This window comes from Cetorhinus maximus, chromosome 2 (genome assembly GCF_964194155.1).
Source record: "Cetorhinus maximus chromosome 2, sCetMax3.hap1.1, whole genome shotgun sequence".
Lineage (NCBI taxonomy): Eukaryota > Metazoa > Chordata > Chondrichthyes > Lamniformes > Cetorhinidae > Cetorhinus > Cetorhinus maximus.
The window spans coordinates 53,935,234-53,959,193 of NC_135880.1; the positions used below are offsets into that span (position 1 = coordinate 53,935,234).

The 23,960-nt window shown below is 42.0% G+C and overlaps 1 protein-coding gene across 1 annotated transcript in view; it reads left to right on the top strand.

Moving 5' to 3' along the window:
- The window catches only part of LOC144694404 (ras GTPase-activating protein 1-like), a 219,550-nt gene that overhangs the window by 106,075 nt on the left and 89,515 nt on the right, over positions 1 to 23,960 (top strand). The window contains exons 12-13 of the mRNA XM_078564770.1: positions 13,171 to 13,258; positions 20,652 to 20,732. Of these exons, the coding sequence (XP_078420896.1) occupies positions 13,171 to 13,258; positions 20,652 to 20,732 (169 nt within the window). The remainder of the gene's footprint in view (positions 1 to 13,170; positions 13,259 to 20,651; positions 20,733 to 23,960) is intronic.

Consider the following 23,960-nt stretch of genomic DNA (forward strand, 5'->3'; position numbering starts at 1 on the left):
TCTTTTTTTTGATTTCCCTGAATCATCATCTGCCTCAAATGTTTATCCTTTTTTCCTTGAATGATGCCTCAACCACTGGTTGTGGCAAAGCTTTCAATTCTTCAATCCTGAGAGAACCAGTTTCTCCTAACCTGTGATTAGCATTGCAGACATAAAACTCTGCCTTGTACTGAGTGGCATTAGTTAAGGTAATTTTACTTTGTGCCAACAACTGAAAAGAAGCCAGAAAGACAATTTTCTCAAATTTGCTGGCAATCTACTTTCACCTCTTAAAGTCAACATGGATTTGTAAAGGGTAGGTCAAGTCTAAGGAACCTGATAGAAGTTTTGAAGAGGTGACTAAATTACAGGACAGGGGAATTTCTGTGGATATTATTTATATGGACCTCCGGAAGGCTTTTGATAAAGTTCAGCTAGCTGACGTTGTAGCTCTTGGAATTGAAAGTGAATGATTGACCTGGTTAGGAAATGGGCTGAGCGGCAGGAGACGGAGAGTAGGCATAATGGGCAGGTATTCTAATTGGCAGGAAGTGACTCGTGGGCCAGAATCTTCAGGTCGGTGAGTGGGGCGGGCCCCGCTTGCTGACGCGTAAAATGACGCGCGGTGCTTCCCACCATCACCGCGCATCATTCTGATCCTCAGTTCGGTGGGCGCGCAGCGGAGTCGGCTGCGTGCCTGCCAAACTGTCAAAGACCTATTAAATAAGTTTAAAAACTAATTGATGTCATTAACTGAGCTGCCCGTCCAACCTTACGGTTGGTGGGCAGGCGAAGAGCCCAGGCAGCCTTCGCATTTCTCATGAAGTCTCATCCACGGGCAGGATGAGGTTTCATGAAGGGGTCATAAATTAAATAAATTTTTTAAATTAAAGTTCATTAACATGTCCCAGCTCATATGACACTGTCACATGAGGGGACATGTTTTAATTTTTTTTTCTCCCTTTGTCAAAATTTTTGAAAATCAAACTCTGCCTTGGGGAGATTTCTGCGCTCTTTCGCGCATATGCGCGAAAGAGCGCAGGCCCTGACTTGGCCTACTCCCCCCGCCCGCACAGGGAGTGCTGAGCGCTTCTGGGTACACGTCAGGCTGGGTGGGCCTTAATTGGCCGGCTCACGCAAAATGGCGCACAGCCGATTGCGGACGGCGATCGGCTGCGCACCCGCCCACACCCCCATAGTGTCCGCAAGAATATGTGTCAAGACCTCAAAAATTCACTTATTTATTAACAACTTAAATGTTGGTATAGAAAACCATATCTCCAAGTTTGCTGATGACACAAAGATAGGCAGCATTGTAAAAAATGTAGATGGAAGGGTAAAATTACAGAGATATTGATAGATGAAGTGAATGGGTAAGACTGTGGCAGACATTTCATTGCTGGCAAATACAAGGTACTTCACTTTAAATCTAAAAAGGATAGAATAAGGTACTTTCTAAATGATTCAGAGCTAGGAACTTGGGAGGCCCAAAGAGAGATACAGAAAATAATCAAAAAAGCTAATGAATGCTGGCTTTTATATCTAGAGGGCTACAATTCAAGTGGCTAGAAGTCACGCTTCAGCTGTACAAAGCCCTAGTAAGACCACTCCTGGAGTTCTAGAAGCAGCTGTGAGCACCACACCTTAGGAAGGATACAATGGCCTGGGATGGAATGCAGGGTAGGTTAACCAGAATGCCAAATTAAAAGCAAAATACTGCAGATGCTGGAAATTTGAAATAAAACAGAAAATGCTGAAAAAACTGGGCAGGCCTGGCAGCACCTGTGGAGAGAGGAACAGAGTTAATGTTTCAAGTCCGTATGACTCTTCTTCAGAGCTAAAGAGAAGTAGAAATGTGATGGCTATTATAATGTTTATACTGGAGGTGGAGCAAAATAGAAGGTCAGGGATAGGTGGGAGCTCAGGAGAGATTGACAAAGACATCATGGACACAAGGCAAAGGGAGTGTTAATGGTAGTGTTAAAGACTATAGAAGGTGCTGAAAGTGGCATAAAGGTAAGATAGCAGAATGTGTTAATAGCAGAACAAGGGTCAGCCTCTGTGAAAGCACAACATAGAAACAAGTGACAGATGGCCCTGTGGGAGTGGGGGTTTGGGAAGGATATAAAAATAAAAAATAATTTTAAAAATGAATAATTAAATAAAAAGATAACTTTAAAATTGGATTACAAGGGGGTAAGGATGGAGGAGGGAGTTCATGGTCTGAAGATATTGAACTCAATGTTAAGTCCAGAAGGCTGTAAAGTGCCTAATCGGTAGATGGGGTGCTGTTTCTCCAGTTTGCGTTGGGCTTCACCGGAACGTTATAGCAGGCCGAGGACGGACATGTGGACATGAGAGCAAGATGGTGTGTTGAAATGGCAAGCAACTGAAGGCCTGGGTCATGCTTGCGGATTGAACGAAAGTATTCTGCAAAGTCTGTGTTTAGTCTCCCCAGTGTAGAGGAGACCTCATTGGAAGCAGTGAATACAGTAGACCAAATTGAAGGAGGTGCAAGTGAAGCACTTCGTGTCCATGACACCTTTGTCAGTTTCTCCTGAGCTCTCACTTATCCCTGCCCTTCTATTTTGTTCCACCTGCTTCACCCCCTCTTAAATAGTATAATATCCATCACATTTCTACTTCTCTTTAGCCGTGAAGAAGTCATACGGACTCAAACGTTAACTCTGTTTCTCTCTCCACAGACGCTGCCAGACATGCTGAATTTTTCCAGCATTTTCTGTTTTTATTAACCAGAGTGCTATCTGTCTCCCAAGGGTTAAATTATGAGGAGAGGTTACACAAACTAGGGTTGTATTCTCTGGAATTTGAGGTTAATGCATAATTTGATTAAAGTTTTCAAGATATTAAGGAAAGCAGATAGAGAAATTTTTCTACTGGTTAGGGAGTCTAGGACTCTGTGGGCATAGCCTTAAAAATTAGAGCCAGACTTTTAGGGAGCAAAATTAGGAAACATTTCTTATACACAAAGGGTGGTAGAAGTTTGGAATTCTCTCCCACAAATTCTAGATCAGTTATTAATTTTAAAAACTGAGATTGATCGATTTTGTTAGCCAAGAATATTAGGGGGTTTGGGGCAAACGCAGGGATGTGGAGTTTGGTCACAGATCAGTCATGATCCCATTGAATGGTGGAACAGGCTTGAGGGGCTAAATGTCCTACACCTGCTCCTATGTTCCTAAAGCAGTAAACAAATCAATTTACAAGTTGCCATTAAATATGCTTGCAAAACAGATGTTTATTGCCTGCTTTTGCCACCTACTGATGAATTTGCAGTGTTGAGTGGCTTTCTTTATAAAAACATGATTTGCTTATTGCATGTTTTTAAGTATGTTTATAAAGGAATTTTCACAGATTTTTTCATCTAAAACATGGAAATTAATGGTGAGAAGAGCTAGTATCCACATGCTGCAAAATGCAGAATACAGACGTGAAAACTCAAATGTTTGAGGGAATTTATTTTCAAAATTGGCCCTTTGTAATTACATTTTTATGCTTTCTTAACAATTTTCATTAGTACTTGGAATGGAAGATGCATAGCATCCTTTTGATAATGTATTATTTGGTTTTTCATATGGAAAAGAGAACGACTGCACTGTATCCTGTTAGTAATGTGCCAGTACTGCATGATTCAAAAAAGTACAACACAAATATAGGCCATTCAACTTAACCAATCCAATTTGGTGTTTGTCGTCCACATGACCAGTAGTCCTAATCCTGTATGCCAAAGCCATTTTTATATTCCCCTTTTCTTCAAGCAGATATCTAACCTATTCTTAATGTTTGATATTGTCTCCTGTTAGTATCATAATATCATAGTCATAGAAAGATGCAGCTCAGAAGGAAGCAGTTCGGCCTATCGTGCCAACTCTTCAAAAGAGTCATCCAGTACCCAATTAGTTCCACTCCTCGTATCCTCACAGCTCTGGGAAAAAAAATTCCCTTCAAGTATTTATCCAATTCCATTTTGAAAGTTACTGTTAAACCTGATTCCATCAGCCATACAGGCCGTGCATTCCAGATCATAGCAACTTGCTGCATGAAAAAAGTTTTCTTCATGTCCCCTTTGGAGTTTTTCCCAAATGCCTTAAGTGTGTATCCTCTGGTTACCCTTCTGACACTAGAAACAGTTTCTCCTTACTAGTCTACCAAAAGAGTTCACAGTTCTAAACACCTCTTTCAAATCTCCTCTTAGTTAGTGCCGATGAAGGGCCATTGACCTGAAGCATTAACTCAATTTTTCTTTGCAGATGCTGCCTGACCTGCTGAGTGTTTGCAGCATTTTCTGTTTTTACTTCTCTTGGCTTTCTTTTTTCAAGGCTGAACGACTTCTCCAGCTGAAGTCCCTCATCTGGGTTACCGTTTTAGTAAATCTTTTTTGCTCCCTCACCAATTCTGATGCCCAGAATCGAGTACAATATTCCAGCTGAGGCCTAACCACTGTTTTTTATAAAGGCTTTTCCCAAATGCCTTAAATGTGTATCCTCTGGTTACCCTTCTGACATTAGAAACAGTTTCTCCTTACTAGTCTACCAAAAGAGTTCACAGTTCTAAACACCTCTTTCAAATCTCCTTTTAGTGCCGATGAAGGGCCATTGACAAAAGATAACTACTTTGCTTTTGTATTCTATGCCTCTATTAATAAATCCAGGGACCCCATATACTTTTTCAACCTTCAAAGATTTGTTTACATACTTCCTTCACTCCTTTAATGTTTTATCCTGGTGCCCATCCCCCACAAAATTAGATTAAACCTTCCTCAGCAGCGTGAGCTAACCTCCCCGCAAGCACATTGACCTCAGTTCTGTTTGAGGTGAAACCTGCTTAACTTGGACACATTCCTTCTACTTCAGAAATGGTGCCAGTGCCCAGATATGGTGACAGATATGAAGCAGACTCCTCTTCTGCATATTTTTTTCATCTGTGCATTAATCTGCAATGGTAGTGCATTGCATAGTCTACCCTTTTTTTTAATTAAAGTTTGTCATAATAGAATCATAGAAACGTATAGCACTGAAGAAGGCTGTGCTTAGTCTCACACACCTGCTTTTTGCCTGTAGTCCTCTAGGCTCTTCATTCTCAAGTGCCTATCCAACTTTCTTTTAAAAATTATTTATGGAATCACCTTCCATCACCTTTTCAGATGAGCGTTCCAGATCCCAATTAAGTGAAAACGTTTCTCCTCATCTCCTATCTAGATCTTTTGCCAGTGATTTTGAATCTATAACCTCTAGCTATTGAACTACTTGCCAGAGGGAATAATTTTCTGTATCTACTCTAATAAAACCCCTCATCATCTTCAAATCCTCTATTAGATATCCTTTTAAGCTTCCCTGTTCCAAGGAGAACAGTCCTAACTTTTCCTCGTAACCAAAATTTTTCATCCCTGGTAAGCCACCTTTGTATACTTTCTAAGGCCTTTACATCTTTCCTGAAGTGTGGTGACTAAATTATCCACAGTACTCCAGCTAAGACCAAACCAGTGATTTTATAAATTTCTGTCATGACCTCTTTGCTTTTATCTTCTCTTCCTCTATTTGTAAACTTAAGTAGCCCAAATGTGTTTTTAACAAACATTCCAACTTCAACTTCTACCTTTTAGGATTTGTGTATATGGGCTCCAAGGTCTCGCTGCTCAGCAACACTTTTCAAAATCTTGCCATTTATAGTGTACTGTCTTTCCATGTTAATTCTCCTGAAGTGCATCACTTCACACTTCCCTACTTTGAATTCCATCTGCCATGCTTCAGCCATTTCACAATCCTGCATATCATTCTGAAGTGTACAAGCATCCTCAGCACTATTATGTTGCTAAGTATTATATCATCTGCAAGCTTTATAATGCTGCTCCCTACGCCGGAGGCAAGTCATTGATTAAAAAATTGAAAAGAGTAATGAACTTCCAAACTGACACAAAAGCAAAATATTGTGAATGTTGGAAAGCTGAAATAAAAACACAAAATCCTGGAAATACTCAGCAGATCAGGCAGCATCAGGACAGAAATTCCAGATTGATGACCTTTCATTGGAACTCCAAACTGATACTTGGGGAATACCACTGCAAACCATTTCCCAGTCTGAAATACATCCATCCACTACCACCACCCATATGTCCCATCACTGAGCCATTCCCATATACATATTGTCACTTCTCCTTTAATTCCATGAACTTTCATCTAAACAAGCATCCTATGTGCCATTTTGTCAAATGCCTTCCAAAAGTCCATATGTACAACATCTACTTGATTACCCCTCTCTATTACCTCTTCAAATAATTCAATAAATTTACTTAGAAAGGATTTACCTCCACAGGATGTCCCAAGGCTGCAGTTTTAGTCAGTTGAACCATGGTGCTGATGCCCTGATTTTTTGGGGGGCGGGTGGTGGTGGTTACGTACAGGAGGCCTTACGAGCTGCCAGCAAGCCACCTCCAAGCACCCGCCAGGTTTCGTCCTCAGTGGGGGGCACTGGTGGGGGAAGGGGATCTGCCCGGCACCCTCAATCTGCTCACAAATGGGTGCTTAATTATTCAAGTTGCCTACTTGCCACAGCTAAAAATGGACGGAGGCGGGAATATGTCAGCCCGCAACTTAATGGCCTCATTTCCAAGGTCCCTCCTGGTCCCGTCTTCAAGCTGCCTCTGCAAGACCAGGAATATTCTGCCGATGATTCATGCACTATCGTACATGTGATCATGACCTCTCTTCAGTGTCAGCTGAGTTTACACCATAGCTGTGTTGATATTCCATTCCATTATCATTCTTCTTATCTGTTGCTTTGACAAAAAGGAAAGAACATTCTTCTTTGCCAAGTAGCCAGCACCAAATGCACAGGCAACTTCTGGATATTACTACTTGTTCATTTTTTCACCCCACCTACTCTTCCAACTTCAAGCTGCCTGTTTTATTTGCTTTGATGACTTAATCACCCATAACAGAACTTCTGAATTATACTTTTTCTTTGGTCCAACATATAAAGAAATCTGATGAAAAAGACCTGAGTGAAGTGAAGCTCTCTTGGTCTTCGTCACCGCTTGCACTTGCAGATAATTCTAGAAGCCTGGAGTCTGAACTAAGACTATAAGACGTAGGAGCAGAAATAGGAAATTCAGCCCATTGAGTCTGCTCTGCCATTCAGTGAGATCATGGCTAATCTGATAATCTTCAAAGTGTTTCATTTTCACTTCATCTGCTCTCTTCCCCCTTCTCATCTGATGATGTCCTTAACTTCTATCATACTAGATTATTTTCATTTATCACTTATCAGATCAATTTCTGTTATTTCTTCCACTTGCAATAGAACACGATCACCAAACATATTTTCTCTTCCGCCTCTGCTCTCAAAAAAGATCACTCCCTATTTTGATCATCCTGAGTTCCAACTGCCCTTTCCAATAAAATTTATTTTGTGTCCAGGAGCAGATATAATGTACTTTCTTCTTGTATCGTCATTGCCCAGGGTCGAAACGCTCTTTCTGCTTGAGAACAATTTATATGCTTCATTTAATTCAATACACTGTACTATACTCCTCGCAGTGCACCTGAAAGAGGAATTTTTTTTTAAAAAACAAGTTACTATTTTAGAACCCTGTAAAACTCCCACTTTATAATGGATTGAAATATTTAAGTATCTCTTTTCCTTTCAGGTGTCAATGTTGGAAATACACAGCTGATCCATTTATTTGTTTCAGATTTCCAACTGATTTTGCTCATGATGGTTTACGAGTAATTCTGCAGTAATTTTAACTTGCATAGAATTTTGTAGAATATATATCACGGAAAGAAGCCATTCAGCCAATTAGTCTTTGTTGATGTTTATACTCCACATGAGTCTGGAGGACCAGGGCCTGATAATCTACATCCCAGAGTGCATAAGGAAGTAGCCCTAGAAATCGTGGATGCATTGGTGGTCATCTTCCGAGATTCTATAGACTGTGGAACAGTTCCTACAGATTGGAGGGTAGCTAATGTAACCCCACTACTTAAAAAGGGAGGTAGAGAGAAAACCGGGAATTATAGACCAGTCAGCCTGACGTCGGTAGTGGGGAAAATTCTAGAGTCCATTATAAAAGATTTAATAGCTGAGCACTTGGAAAACAGTGGCTGATTCAGACAGAGTCAGCATGGATTTACGAAAGGAAAATCACGCTTGACAAATCTACTGGAATTTTTTGAGGATGTAACTAGTAGAGTTGATGAGGGGGAGCCAGTGGATGTGGTTCATTTGGACTTTCAGAAGGCTTTTGACAAAGTCCCACATAAGAAATTAGCGTGTAAAATTAAAGCGCAGAGGATTGGGGGATAGTGTATTGAGATGGCTAGAAAACTGGTTGGCAGACAAGAAACAAAGAGTAGGAATAAACGGGTCTTTTTCCGAATGGCAGGCAGTGACTAGTTGGGTACCACAGGGATCGGTGCTGGGACCCCAGCTATTCACAATATATATTAATGATTTAGATGAGGGAACTAAATGTAATATCTCCAAATTTGCAGATGACACAAAACTGGTTGGGAGGGTTAGCTGTGAGGAGGATGCAGAGATGCTTCAATGTGATTTGGACAAGCTGAATGAGTGGGCAAATGCATGGCAGATGCAGTATAATGTGGATAAGTGTGAGGTTATCCACTTTGGTAGCAAAAACAGGAAGGCAGATTATTATCTGAATGGCTATAAATTGAGAGAGGGGAATGTGCAACGAGACCTGGGTGTCCTCGTACACCAGTCGCTGAAGGTAAGCTTGCAGGTGCAGCAGGCGGTAAAGAAGGCAAATGGTACGTTGGCCTTCATAGCAAGAGGATTCAAGTACAGGAGCAGGGATGTCTTGCTGCAATTATACAGGGCCTTGGTGGGACCACACCTGGAACATTGTGTGCAGTTTTGGTCTCCTTATCTGAGGAAGGATGTTCTTGCTATAGAAGGAGTGCAGCGAAGGTTTACCAGACTGATTCCTGGGATGGCGGAACTGACATATGAGGAGAGATTGAGTTGGTCAGGATTATATTCACTGGAGTTCAGAAGAATGAGGGGGGATCTCGTAGAAACCAATGAAATTCTAACAGGACTAGATAGGGTAGATGCAGGATGGATGTTCCTGATGGTGGGGAGGTCCAGAACCAGGGGTCACAGTCTGAGGATACAAGGTAGACCATTTAGGACTGAGATGAGGAGAAATTTCTTCACCCAAAGAGTGGTGAGCCTGTGGAATTTGCGACCAAGTAGTTGAAGCCAAAACATTGTATGTTTTCAAGAGGGAGTTAGATATAGCTCTTGGGATGAAGGGGATCAAGGGATGTGAGGAGAAAGCGGAAGCAGGCTATTGAGTTGGATGATCAGCCATGATCATAATGAATGGTGGAGCTGGCTCAAAGGGCCGAATGACCTACTCCTCCTAGTTTCAATGTTTCCATGAGTCTCCTCCCATTCTAAGTACCTCATATCAGCATTACAGCATATCTTTCTATTCCTTTTCACTTATGTATTTGTCTAGTTATCTAATTTCCTTTTGAAAGCATTCAGGCCATTTACCTCAACCACTTCCTGAGGCAGTGAGCTTCACGTTCTAACCGCTCTGAGGAATGCAATTTCTTGTTATTTCCGTATTGGATTTATTAGTAATTATCTCTTATTTATTGTCCCTAGTTTTAGATTGGTCCAAGATGGAAACATTCTCTCCACATCTACCCTGTCCTATCCATTCATAACTTTAAAGGTCAGGTTGCTTCTAAGTCTTTCTTATAAAGAAAGAAATCCCAACCTGCTCTATCTTTCCTTATAGCTGTAATCTCTCAGTTCTTTCTTTCTCGTACCATCTTTCCAAATTTTTTTGTACTTTTTATATACTTTTTATAGCATAGAGACCAGTACTGTAAGTGTAAAACCTGGCCAGGGTCCTGGACAAGTTTAACATTTCACTACTTTTGAATTCCACACCCCTATAAATGAACACTGGGGCTTTATTAGCATTTTTAATTGCTTTGTGAAACTGCAGTACTTTTTTATTTAGTGATTTGTTCCCCTGTATCACTAGATTCTTTTGCTCTTCTAACCCATTGTATTTATTTTCTCAGGAGGTGATCTTTCTATTTTTCTTATCAATGTGCATCACCTCACATTTATTATGTCAAAGTTAATTTGCCACTTAACTGTCCAGTCTGCAAGTTTTCTCATGTCTTCTTATACTCTTGTACTTTATTCCTCATTGGCTTATCCTCTACATCTCAGTGTATTGTCTAAGTTATCCTGTAAACAAAATTGCAGGGACATGATCTGCTTAATATTTTGTGTATATTATGTAATCATTTCATCTCTGGTGCATAAAGCATCTAAATACAGCACCCTTGAGAGTCTTTTTTTACTCTTCTTATCTCCCAGTAGCTTAGGAACAGAGATATGTGGAGATACTAGCACAAATCTTGGAAGGTAGTGTGACAGATTGGGAAGGATGCTACAGCCATGGATGGCATATGTTTTTGTATTATTAGAAACTTGGAATACAAAAGGAAAGATTTGCACTAAACCTTTATAAAACACTGGCGAGGCCACTGCTGGAGTATTGTGCTCAGTTCTGGGCACCATGCTTTATTTAGGAAGGATATTAAGGCCTTAGAGGGAGCAGAAGAGATTTACTACAATAGCACCAGGAATGAGGGACTAAGTGAGGGAGATTAGAGAAGCTAAGGATGTTCCCCTTGGAGCAGAGATGGTGAAGAGGGGATTTGATAGTCTTCAAAACCATGAATGGTTTTGATAGGAGAAATGTTTCCACTGGTTGAAGGATTGGTAACCAGACAACATAGATTGGTGTTTGAGTTTAGAACCTGAGGTGATACAAGGAAATCTTTTATGTATATACACAGTGAGTTGTTGTGATCTGGAAAGCTCTGCCTGAAAGGGCAGTGAAAGCAAATTCAGTAGTAACTTTCAAGAGAGAATTAGCTAAATGCTTAAAGGGAAAAATATTACAAAGTTCTGGGGAAAGAGTCAGGACAAGTTAGACTGAATACACTTGTTGTATGCCTTACCATTCCAGTGCTTCAATATTAGGCCCTTGTAAGAAAATATTCTGAGCTTTGCCTGTCTTTGTAAATTTAAAAAACGTTAATCTTTGTCAATTTGGTAGCAAATAATTTACATTGTGCATATTTTAATAGTTTTGAAATAGAAACCTTTTAGTCCATCTTTGCACTAATTTCGTGCATCACCAAATAGTATATTTTGGGATGTAGTTCCTTGCGTCATGTTTCAATAATGCCTGTTAATTAATCCAGCCTTTTGATTACCCTATATCAGCTTTGGTATTGACTCATTGATTCTTCTATGACTCTGAACTTATATTAGGAAGAATACTAACATTTCTTGGATTTCTGGGATCAAATCTTTTTGAGCATATCGTTATAGGAAATCGTCTGGGAAAGTTATCGTTCAAACAGGATTTTCATCAGTTGGGGAGGCTTTGTTTTGAGTGTATATACTATAAAAATATTGATTACAGGATTATATAGTTCATTGTTGCCAAGTTACTGGAGAAATTTCTCTCTGCTTAACAAAACTAAAATGTTCCTAATTAAGAATTAGAAACTTGTTTACCCATTCATTGTGCTTACAGTAGTTATTAGTTTTATTACACCATTATTTCTGGGTAAGTGGCTGTGAACCTCAAGGATGCATATATTAACACCATCAGCTGCATCTAGTGAAAGTACTTTGCAATTTTTGATTGTTGGCCCCTGCTGTTTAGCCCTGGTTTCTATCACTTTCACAGCAAGGAAACTTAAGATGGTCCAAAAAATAAAATACTGCAGATGCTGGAAATGTGAAATTAAAACAGAAAATGCTGTACATATTCAGGAGGTCTGGAAACATCTGTTTTTTAAGTTCTGATGAAAGCTCATCAACCTGAAATGTTAACTCTGTTTCCCTCTCCATCACTGCTGTCTGACCTGCTGAATATTTCGAGCATTTTCTGTTTTTATATTGTATACTGTAACCTTTCCAAACTGGGCTGCTTGGGACCAAGTCATTTCTGGATTTAGGAAAATTCTGGATTATAGAATGATGTTGGAATGCCTACTCACAAGTGTATGAACCAGAAAACACTGTCGATATAAATATTTTACTTTAAGCAAAAAGCAGTGATAAACATTATAAAGCAGTTTTTAAAAAAAAAAGTTTTACATATCCAAATACTGTAATTTCCATGTTTTTGCTCCCAAAATACTGTTCTAAAATTGTGCCGTGAGTTGCTTTGATCTGCTCAAAACAATTTCCGGATGAATAGTGTTTCCAAACAATAAGACTGGAGAGGTTACAGTGTATTAGGTTACAGTGTATTAAATGTATGGTGGTGATCAGTAAAATGAGAACACAGACATTTTTGAATTTGAAATAGCTATTTTCATAATGTGCTAATATTCTAAACCTTACATTTTTAAACTCCCACCTATTTGTCAAAGGGAGGAAGAAATTAGAATTGAACCAACTGGGAGGCTGCAACTTTAGGGTTGTGAAATATGCATGAATATTATAAGTTGCAGTTTTGACAAAACTGTCCACCATCTCCAAGGCAAATGTCAGGAGTGTGATGGAATACTCTCCTCTTGCCTGGATGAGTGCAGCTTCAACAACACTCAAGAAGCTTGACGCCATCCAGGACAAAGCACCCCATCCACAAGCATTCATTCCTTCCACCACCGATGCACAGTGGTAGCAGTGTGTACCATCTACTAGATGCACTGCAGGAACTCACCAAGGTTCCTCAGACAGCACCTTCCAAACCCACGACCGCTACCATTTAGAAGGACAAGAGCAGCAGACACATGGGAACACCACCACCTGGAAGTTCCCCTCCAAGCCACTCACCATCCTGACTTGGAAATATATTGCCATTCCTTCACGGTCGCAGGGTCAAAATGCTGGAACTCCCTCCCTAACAGCACTGTGGGTGTACTTGTGCCACATGAACTGCAGCGGTTCAAGAAGACAATTCACCAGCACCTTCTCGAGGACAATTGGGTCGGCCATAAGTGCTGGCCTAGCCAGCAACACCCACATCCCATGAATGAATTTAAAAAAAGAACAAATACAGACTGATCAAAATTTCTTCTCCAGTAGAGATTAGTTGTACTGCACTTTCATGGATTAATTTGTTTCCTGTAATTTTCCTTTTCTTAGGCCAAACTGTTTTCAAATAGTAGTACAGCACTTTAGTGAAGACCATTACATCTTCTACTTTGCAGCAGAGACTCCAGAACAGGCTCAGGTAAAATGTTGGAAGCTAAATGATTATAACTTTGGCATGACTGTGTTAACCAAATGTTCAGTGTACTGTCTTCTCGTAGCTAAAGAAAACTGACAGCAGTATTTCAGTGACATAATGACTATCTTGCAAAGCTCTTGTTGACAAACAAGGTGACGTTTTATGCTCATCAATAAGCTGTTGGTGTTGAAAATAATTGATAGCTGGCCTTTTAAATAAGTTACAACAATGTCTCATTGTTCAAAAATTGTATAAATTAGGCTATTTTTGAAACACAAGAGACAATACAAAAGACAGTATAAATATTTAGAAATAAAACAGTTCAGCATGCAAGAAGGTAGTTAAAAAAACCCATTTTGAAAATCCTCTTTACATCGAACATGAAACTCAGCAACAACTCAAAAGGAGAGCAAATTGGTTGGAGAGAAGAAAAAAATGGAACACCCTAACCGGAGGTCAACCCAAAGAGCAAAGAAGAGTGACCTCTTGCTGTAAATCTGTGGTTCTGAAAGATAGGCTGGCACAGAATAATGGGAATTTGCAGCACTAAAGAAGGTCATTTAGCCCATCTTGTATGTGCCAATTCTGGAGCAATCCAAAACTAATTCAATCCTCTGTGCTCCTCTTCTCACTACACCCTTATATCCCTGTATCTTCCATTGTTGCAAATGTTTATTTAATCTTTACTTAAAAGGTGCAATGGGCTCTCAACTATTCCTTGTGGTAAAATATTTCATGCTAAAACAACTCGCTACGTGAAGAAATCTATACTAATCTATCTGTATATTTGCTGAGTGATCATTTTAATCGATGGTCACTCACTCACTCCCCACTCATAGAACATAGTCTTTCCTTCATCACCTAATCAACACCCTTCATAATTGAAAAAAAATTCTTTGCAGAGTGACTTCTTGACCTCTTTAGTGGAAATAGACTTAGTATCCCCAATCTTTCTTAAGTACATTTCTCATCCTGGTATTCTGATGAAATTTATTGTACACCCTCTAGTTTTTAATATTCTTTCTATAATGGCATTTTCAAAACTGTACTCAGTACTTACTATGGCTGCGTGCAGGTCTATCACTCCTGCTTTGCATACACCATTCATTAAAAAAAGCTATCAATCATGTTGTATGACATTTGCTACAGGAGTTCCTCAAGGTAGTGTCCCACCATCTTAAGCTGCTGCATCAGTGACCCTCCCTCCATCATAAGGTCAGAAGTGCGGATGTTTGCTGATTGCAGTGTGTTCATTCCCATTCATAACATCTCAAATGTTGAAGTAGTACATGCCTGCATGTAGCAAGACCTGGACCACATTCAGGTTTAGTCTGATAAGTGACAAGTAACATTCATGTCACAATGGCTCCCTCTGGTAAGAGAGTCTAACCATCTCCTCTTGTCATTCAATAACATTATCATCACAGAATCTCCCAACATCAACATTGACCAGAAACTTAACTGAACCAGTCATATAAAAAACGTGGCTACAAGTACAGATCAGAGGCTGGAAATTCTGCTACAGGGAACTCACCTGACTCTTCAAAGCCTGTCCTCCATCTGTAAGGCACAAGTCGGGAGCATGATGGAATACTCTCCACTTGCCTAAATGAATGCAGCTCCAACAACACTCAAGAACAATAGCTTGGTAGTACAGAACTTGAACATTGCTGAAAAAAAGACGTTGCTGAAACTTTTCATCTTGCACTCATCAAGACGAATGAAAGAATGCCAAATTTCAAACAATCAAAACAATTTATACTGCAGGAGTAAAGGGTTATTGGTTGACAAGCCGACTCTGATTTGCCAAGGCATTGCAACGGAGAAAGCAACGCGGAACTATAGGCTCCCCAAGCTCCCAGAAAATTCAAAAAAAGGCGCAAGGCTTGAACATATTCCTTTTGGTTGCAGAGAACTGGTCTCTGCATATGAATGTATATTGCTTGTAGCAAGCATAAATAAGCCACACTACAAGCTCAACTAATTATCTTAAATAGGTTGTTAGTGTAGCCATTAGCACTCAGCAAGTGCTGCCAACTGCAGAATCACATCTGATGGTAGACATTTTGTTTTGGGTTTTACAAGCACAGGCTAGTTGAGTACGGTCTGTAGTCTGCCTATTAAGAATAACCAAAGGAACATGCTGTTTGATTTGATCAGCCAATTGTTGGGGGTACAGCCTACGTACCTGGCATCGCACCATCGTTGAAATTCATACACAAGCCTAAAATTTCCTGTTGATTTAATTGAATTTATTTAAATTTAATTTTAATTGAAAGGTAGTATCAGTAATGGTGATCATGACAACGATCATTGATTGTCGTAAAAACCCATCTGATTCACTAATATCCTTTAGGAAGGGAAATCTGCCATCCTTACCTGGTCTGGTTACATGTGACTCCAGACCCACAGCAGTGTGCTTGACTCTGATCTGCCCTTTGAAATGACTTAGCAAGCAATTCAGTTAAAAGGCAATTGGGGATGGGCAACAAATGTTGGCTTTGCCGGTGATGCACACATCCCATGAAAGATTTTTTTTTTAAACCTTCAGATCTTTAGTACATGAATTTTGACTCGTGTATATCCTTGATTTTCATCACTCCACCAATGATGGTCATGCCTTCAGCTACCTAGGTCCTGAACTCTGGGATTCCCTCCCTAAACGTCTCCACATCTCCGTCTTTAATACTCCTTAAAACTCTTGACCAAGTTTTCGATCACCTGTCCTAATATCACCATATTTGGCTTGGTGTCAGATTTTGTTTGATAACAGCAATGTGGTTGACTCTTACATGCCCTCTGAAATGGCCTAGCAAGCCACTCAGTTGTAACAAACCGCTACAAAGCCACAAAAAAGGAATGAAACCGGACGCACCACCCAGCATCAACCTAGGCACCAGAAACAACAACAGCATTCTCAGCCCTGTTGACCCTGCCAAGTCCTCCTTACTAACTTCTGGGGGCTAGTGCCAAAATTGGGAGAGCTGTCTCACAAACTAGTCAAGCAACAACCTGACATAGTCATCCTCATGGTATCATACCTTACAGATAATGTCCCAGACACCACCATCAACATCCCTGGGTATGTCCTGACCCACCGGCAGGACAGGCCCAGCAGAGGCAGCGGCACAGTGGTATACAGCTGGGAGGGAGTTGTCCTGGGAATCCTCAACATCGACTCCAGACCCCATGAAATCTCATGGCATCAGGTCAAACAAGGGCAAGGAGACCTCCTGCTGATTATCCGCCCTCCCTCAGCTGCTGAATCAGTGCTCCTCCATGTTGAACACCACTTGGAGGAAGCACTGAGGGTGGCAAGGGTGCAGAATGTAGTCTGGGTGGGAAACTTCAGTGTCCATCACCAAGAGTGGCTCGGTAGCACCACTACTGACCAAGCTGGCTAAGTCCTAAATGACATAGGTGCAGGGTCCCTGCAGGTGGTGAGGGAACCAACAAGAGGGATAAACATGCTTGACCTCATTCTCACCAACCTCCCTGCTGCAGATGCACCTGTATCTGTAGGAGTGACCACCGCATGGTCCTTGTGGAGACGAAGTCCCGCCTTCACATTGAGGATACCCTCCATCGCATTGTGTGGCTCTACCACCGTGCTAAATGGGATATATTTCAAACTGATATAGCAGCTCAAGACTGGGTATCCATGAGGCGCTGTGGGCCATCCGCAGCAGCAGAATTGTCCTCAAACACAATCTGTAACCTCATGACCTGGTATATCCCCACTCTACTATTACCATCAGGCTGGGGGATCAACCCTGGTTCAATGAAGAGTGCAGGAGGGCATGCCAGGAGCAGCACCAGGCATAGCTAAAATTGAGGTGTCAATCTGATGAAGCTACAACACAGTACTACTTGCATGCCAAACAGCATAAGCAGCAAGTGATAGGCACGGCTAAGCGATCCCACAACCAACGGATCAGATCTAAGCTCTGCAGTACTGCCAAATCTAGTAATAAATGGTAGTGGACAATTAAACAACTCACTGGAGGAGGAGGCTCTACAAATAACCCCATCCTCAATGTTGGAGGAGCCCAGCACATCAGTGCAAAAGATAAGGCTGAAGCAGTTGCTACAATCTTCAGCCAGAAGTGCCGAGTGGATGATTCATCTCGGCCTACTCCGAAGGCCCCCAGCATCAGAGATTCTAGTGTTCTGCAAATTTTATTGACTCCACGTGATATCAAGATATGGCTGAAGGCACTGGATAGTGCAAAGGCTGTGTGCCCTGACAATATTCCGGCAATAGTACTGAAGACTTTTGCTCCAGAACTTGGTGCGCCCCTCGCCAAGCTGTTCCTGTACAGCTACAACACCGGCATCTACCCAGCTATGTCGAAAATTGCCCAGGAATGCCCTGTACACAAAAAGCAGGACGAATCCAACCCGGCCAATTACCACCTCATCAGTCTACTCTCGATCATCAGTAAAATAATGGAAGGGGTTTTCAACAGTGCTATCAAGCGTCACTTGCTTAGCAATGACCTACTCACTGATGCTCAGTTTGGGTTCCGCCAGGGCCACTCAGCTCCTGACCTCATTACAGCCTTGGTTCAAACGTGGACAGAAGAGCTGAACACCAGAGGTGAGGTTAGAGTGACTGCCCTTGACATCAAGGCCGCATTTGACTGAGTGTTGCATCAAGGAGCCCTAGCAAAACTGGAGTCACTGGGAATCGGGAAAAACTCTCCACTGGTTGGAGTCATACCTAGCACAAAGGAAGATTGTTGTGGTTGTTGGAGTCAGTCATCTCAGCTCCACCACATCACTGAAGAAGTTCCTCAGGGTAGTGTCCTAGGCCCAACCATCTTCAGCTGCTCCATCAATGACCTTCCTTCCATCATAAGGTCAGAAGTGGGGATGTTCGCTGATGATACACTATGTTCAGCACCATTCACGACTGAGATGCTGAAGCAGTCCATGTCCAAATGCAGCAAGACCTAGACAATATCAAGGCTTGGGTTGACAAGTGGCAAGTAACATTCGTGCCACACAAGTGTCAGGCAATGACCATCTCCAACAAGAGAGAATCCAACCATCACCCCTTGATGTTCAATGGCATTACCATCACTGAATCCCCCATTGTCAACATCCTGGGGGTTACCATTGACCAGAAACTGAACTGGACTAGCCATATAAACACTGTGGCTACAAGAGCAGGTCAGAGGCTAGGAATCGTGTGACGTGTAACCCACCACCTGACTCCCCAAGGCTTGTCCACCATCTACAAGGCACAAGTCAGGAGTGTGATGGAATACTCCCCACTTACCTGGATGAGTTCAGCTCCCACGACAGTCAAGAAGCTCGACAACCATCCAGGACAAAGCAGCCCGCTTGATTGGCACCACAATCACAAACATTCACACCCTCCACCATTGACGCACAGTGGCAGCAGTGTGTACCATCTACAAGATGCACTACAGGAATTGACCAAGGCTCCTTCAACAGCACCTTCCAAACCCACAACCACTACCACCTAGAAGGACAAGGGCAGCAGATAGATGGGAACACCGCCACCTGGAAGTTCCCCTCCAAGTCAGTCACCACCCTAACTTGGAAGTATTTCGCCATCCCTTCACTGTCGTTGGGTCAAAATCCTGGAACTGCCTTCTTAACAGCGCTGTGGGTGTACCTACACCACATGGGCTACAGCGGTTCAAGAAGGCAGCTCAGCATCACCTTTTCAAGGGCAACTAGGGATGGGCAATAAATGTTGGCCCAGCTAGCGAAGCTCACATCCCATGAATGAATGAAAAACACTCCTGTGAAATGCCTTGTCTGTTTCTACCACATTAAAGGCTTTGGATAAATCTAAGTTGTTGGTGTGACATGTCAAAATCTCAAAGGATTCTGCAAAACCAGGGATAAGATTGGGAAGTGTCTGCCTGACCTGATTAATTCCAACATTAACTGTTTCATCTCTTAGGCTGGAGTGTATCTGTATGTATGTTTTTAAAAAAACAGTTCTTTTTTCAATTGCTCACTGTATTTGGGAATGGAGAGCCAGAATCGAAAGGTCAGAATCAGTAAGACAAACAACAGTCATCGTAATAGTTCCAAATAAGAACGAAGACAGCTTGAAACTAACTTGCATTATTGTTCTAAGATCAGTGAAAAAGCAGAGATAAGTTAGACCATGGAAAATGGGCCAACTAATTTTATTGACTGTAATGTTCAGGCACACCACTCTGTTAAGGGTTATCAAAAAGGGATCAGAGTACATTACAAAGATGTTGACAGCACAATTTGCTAAATAGTAGAATAATTTGAAAAACTTTCCAAAATGTGTATGTATTGGAATGAAATTGACATCACAGATTGAGGAAAGCTGGCTACATGAAGGAATACCACATAACAAATTATTTTCCTTTCCCCTCTTAACCTCTCCCACCCAGCCCATGGGTTTTGGGCTTTGGTGTTTTTATTGTCACAGAGAACAGGTATAATATTCTTAACTGCAACGTAAGGAAGGGAGGAAAACTTCCTTTACAGAACTGGTGCCAGAATAAATAAATTGGGGGTAATGAGACCAAACTGCTGCATGCTATATAAAAAATGGTTCTATCTAATATCTCCTGGTAATTGCATCAAATATAGAACCCTTATACAGTGAGGTCTTATTTAGAAATCTCAATCAACTCCTGATTAAACCCATTTTGTTCTGAGAGATCAAGTCATAAAGAATTTCTTAAGTTTAAAGTTGCCTCTTAATGAGAATCTTGTAATCTAAAATCAGAAAGAAAATTAGTATTTCAACTAGTACCACAGCCTGTGTGTATTCAGTCAGAGTCTGGATCTTGGCCCTCCCAGGAAACCCTGGACCTTGTCTGCAAAGTTAGCCTCAAACTATTCCAGCTACCCTTCTCCAGTTCCATGTCTAATTGTCTTAACTCACATACAGGTTAGCATATGGGTTGTACACAATTTAAAAGGTAACACTCTATAAATCTGTTGCAGACGTTGCTGCTGCGACAAGCTCAAGCTTCCCTCTCTCTGTCCAGGCAACTTTCGCCTTCTCATTCCACCCTTAATTTCGCAGTCGCTGTTTTTTTTAGCGCACTGAATTTTGTTTTGTAGCTTATTGTCCCATGTACCTATTATATCATCACCCTATGGTGGTACTCCTGATTTCCATTCCTCCTACAATTACCAGCGTGGGTTTGCAGCTTTTTTGTCCTTTGAACAATGAACATTTACTGCACTAAACTGATTATTAGCTTTAGATGAAGAATAAATTAAATCATTTCAATATATTACCTGTATTTGGCTTATTAAAGTCGTAACAGTAAATAAAAGTTGATAATGAAGTTAGAAATTATTTCGTGGTTCTGTTATATAGATATTACCTGTAGTTACTGTAAATATTTTTTTGCTCTTGTAGGACTGGATGAAATGCCTGCAGGTATTTTGCAGTAACTTGAAGAAACCTCTGCCACCAACCTCTAATAAACGCCTTCGACAGGTAAAAGGAAGAAAGATTTTACTCAACCATGAAAAATCAATTTATAATGCATTGGATTCTAAGGGGTGTTGGGGGCTGTGGGGGTTCCCAGTCTTTGGAGGCATGGGGAAATATTTTTTTTTAAAGAAGGTGTGGGACAGTATCCCATATCTTCTTGCCAACACTAATTTTTCTCAGGGTGCGTTTTTTGCTTCCGGCAACTTGTGTGGCAGTGGCAGGAAGCCAGTTGAAGGAAATTTTTAAGGAGCCAATTCCCCATGGTAATGGTTCTTTACCAGCAGCGCACGGGTCGCATGCAGCTTCCAGAACTCAGCAACTCATAGGAGGCAAATTCACAGTGGGGGTCATTGAAGCCTGAAATTGAATTGCACTCCAAATTATAAAGGGGAAAAGCAGCAAGCCTGAGGTTAGCCATAGGCAGAGGCTTGCCATTAGAGGAATTGTTCACTGAGACTGCTGTTACTGCTAATGCTAGGGGCGAAGAGATTACTGCCTGTTCCTGCGGCCTAATTCCTTTGTGCCTTCAAGCATGCACAGGGACCTGTTCTAAGGTCGAGTGACCACAGAGGAGGAGCTGCAGAATTACTCAACTCAGCAGCCATAATGGGAGGGCCAGCAATTGGAAGAACTGTGGCATGCATATGCAGCTGGACGCAGTGAAGTGGTTGACCGCAGGCCATGAGGTGGAAGAAGGTGCTACCCTCAGCACAGGGTCTAAAGACAAAAGATCAGCTTCTTGGACATCTCCAAGCCACATGTGATTAAACTTTCCACTTCTATTTTGAGAATTATTAATTTGTGCTGCTCTCTAAGCAACACTATCTTCGAAAGCTGCAGCTCTTACATCAGGCGGTCACAGACTTTAGAGGAGGATCTGAAGCCAGAAGGAGTCATTGGACGTCCATTGCACATAGCGGTCTAGGTAACCATAACGTTGAATTTCCAGGAGTCCAATGCTGACATCTGCATGATCTCACACTCTGTTGTCCACAGTTACATCACTAAAGTAGTGGATGCTTTGTATCCAAGGCATTGAACTACTTGTGGTTCAAAATGGATGCTACCAGTCTGGACCAGAGGGCTGTCAACTTTGTCTCCATGGTAGGATTCCTTCAGGTACAGGGCGTGATAGATTGTATCTATGTGACCATCAAAGCACTATCTGACTAACCAAAAGTATTGGAGAATAGTAAGGGATTCAACTCTTCAGTGTGTAGCTGTTATGCAACCACCACAAAAGGATGAAAGCTTGTGCAAGGTTCCCCGGTAGTTGCCATGCCTGAGGTAGACTCCAGTGCTTCAATCCTCTGAACTGCCTCCATGGATGGCTCCTGGGTGACAAGGGGTATGAAAATATGGCTGATCAACACCGATGGAGACTCCTTACAGAGGCAAATGAGGGTTGTAATTGTTGTTATTTGGTGACCAGGACAATCATTGAGTAGGCTATTTACTTGCTTAAAATGCAGTTCCTTGACCAGGGTGCCCTCCAATATAGCCCTTTGAGGAACTCCTGCATTGGTGGTCTCCTGCAATCTGCACAACTAGAGGAAGGGAACTGGAGCTGGAGGATGGTGGGGACTGCTAAGCATCCTCAGCACAGGAGGAAGACAATAATAAACAGCCAGTGGAGCATTCCCATCCAGAGACCCTGCTGATGCCTGTGCCCATTGATCTGCATACCTCAGAAGCATGTAGTGCCCACATCCAGTCAAGATTCACTTGATTGTGGAGTGTGCAGCACTGTATTCTTGGCACCTGAGCCCCTGTGACAGCACTCAAGCCCATCTTAACATAGAGATCTCCTTGCTTTAAGTAAATTACTCCGCTACCCCTCCCACTCTAACACTGTGATCCATTACATTCATTGAGCTCACATCTTTTCAGCTTCTAATAGTCCATGTGCAATGTGACACTAAGAACTTAGCAGGTGGCCAAGACAAATGACTTAATTGCACTAAAGTTATTCATCATTAAAGAAAGTATCCAAGTGAATCCCATTGTGCAACTAAAGCCATTTCCTTGTTTTTCTCCTTATACATGTACATGGTGCTACCACTGTGATTAGAGCAGATCCAGAAGGCACCACAATTGTTTCTCTGCTCTAGCAAATGAGTTTCTTGTGGCGTACGACCTCTGGGTTGCAGTGCCAAAAGCCCCATCTCAGACTATCCATTTGCACCTGTGCAGGCACAGCCTTGCTCCTGGGCGCATGACTTGGGGTTTTGTGGTTCTGTCAGAGGTGCTAAGGAGGTGACTAGAGACTGGGGGGTGAGTGGTTTGAGGAGAGCCATTGCCATCATCCCTGCCTTTCTCTGCCCTTTCAGGGCCCATCTGTACTTCCCTCCAAGAATAGGAGGACACTTGACTGCTTTTCCATGCAGTTCTGAGCCATCACTGCAACTAATCGATCAATGCAGCCTAAGGTTGCCAACATAGCGTAGTGCTGGTCCTGCATCCACTCATTGGCCTGCTGCATTTGACTCTGCATGAGCATGGCTACTCTTTCAATGGTGGAGCTCATGTGCTCTCACACACCTGAGGGATCACGGCACTCGTGTCATGGATGGACTTCTCTACAATACTTGGCTACAGATGGCTACAAAGTTCCCTTTGCTGCTCCTCAAACAACTGCCTCATGTATGACCCTCAAGGCTTAGCATCTATCAAAGCTGAGTATGCCTGGAGCTACTCTCAGAACTCCATTAGGATTCCCTATAGCTATCACTGTCATACCACCTGTTCAGATGTGAGGTGCTCTTCACCTCGTGCCACCCATTCTATATGGGACTGAGGCCCCACAGAGTTGAGTGCATCTGCACTGGTGGAGGGTGTGAAGATGTTTCCATTAGTAGGAGAGACTAGGACCCGAGGGCACAGCCTCAGAGTAAAGGGAAGACCTTTTAGAACAGAAATGAGGAGAAACTTCTTTAGCCAGAGAGTGGCGAATCTATGGAATTCATTGCCACAGAAGGCTGTGGAGGCCAGGTCATTGAGTGTATTTAAGACCGAGATAGATAGGTTCTTGATTGGTAAGGGATCAAAGGTTACGGGGAGAAGGTGGGAGAATGGGGTTGAGAAACTTATCAGCCATGATTGAATGGCGGAGCAGACTCGATGGGCCAAAGTGCCTAATTTCTGCTCCTATGTCATATGGTCTTATAACCTATGACGATAATTCCTCAGACTGCTGCTCTTACGCTGAGATCTGCGCTGCCTCCATGTACC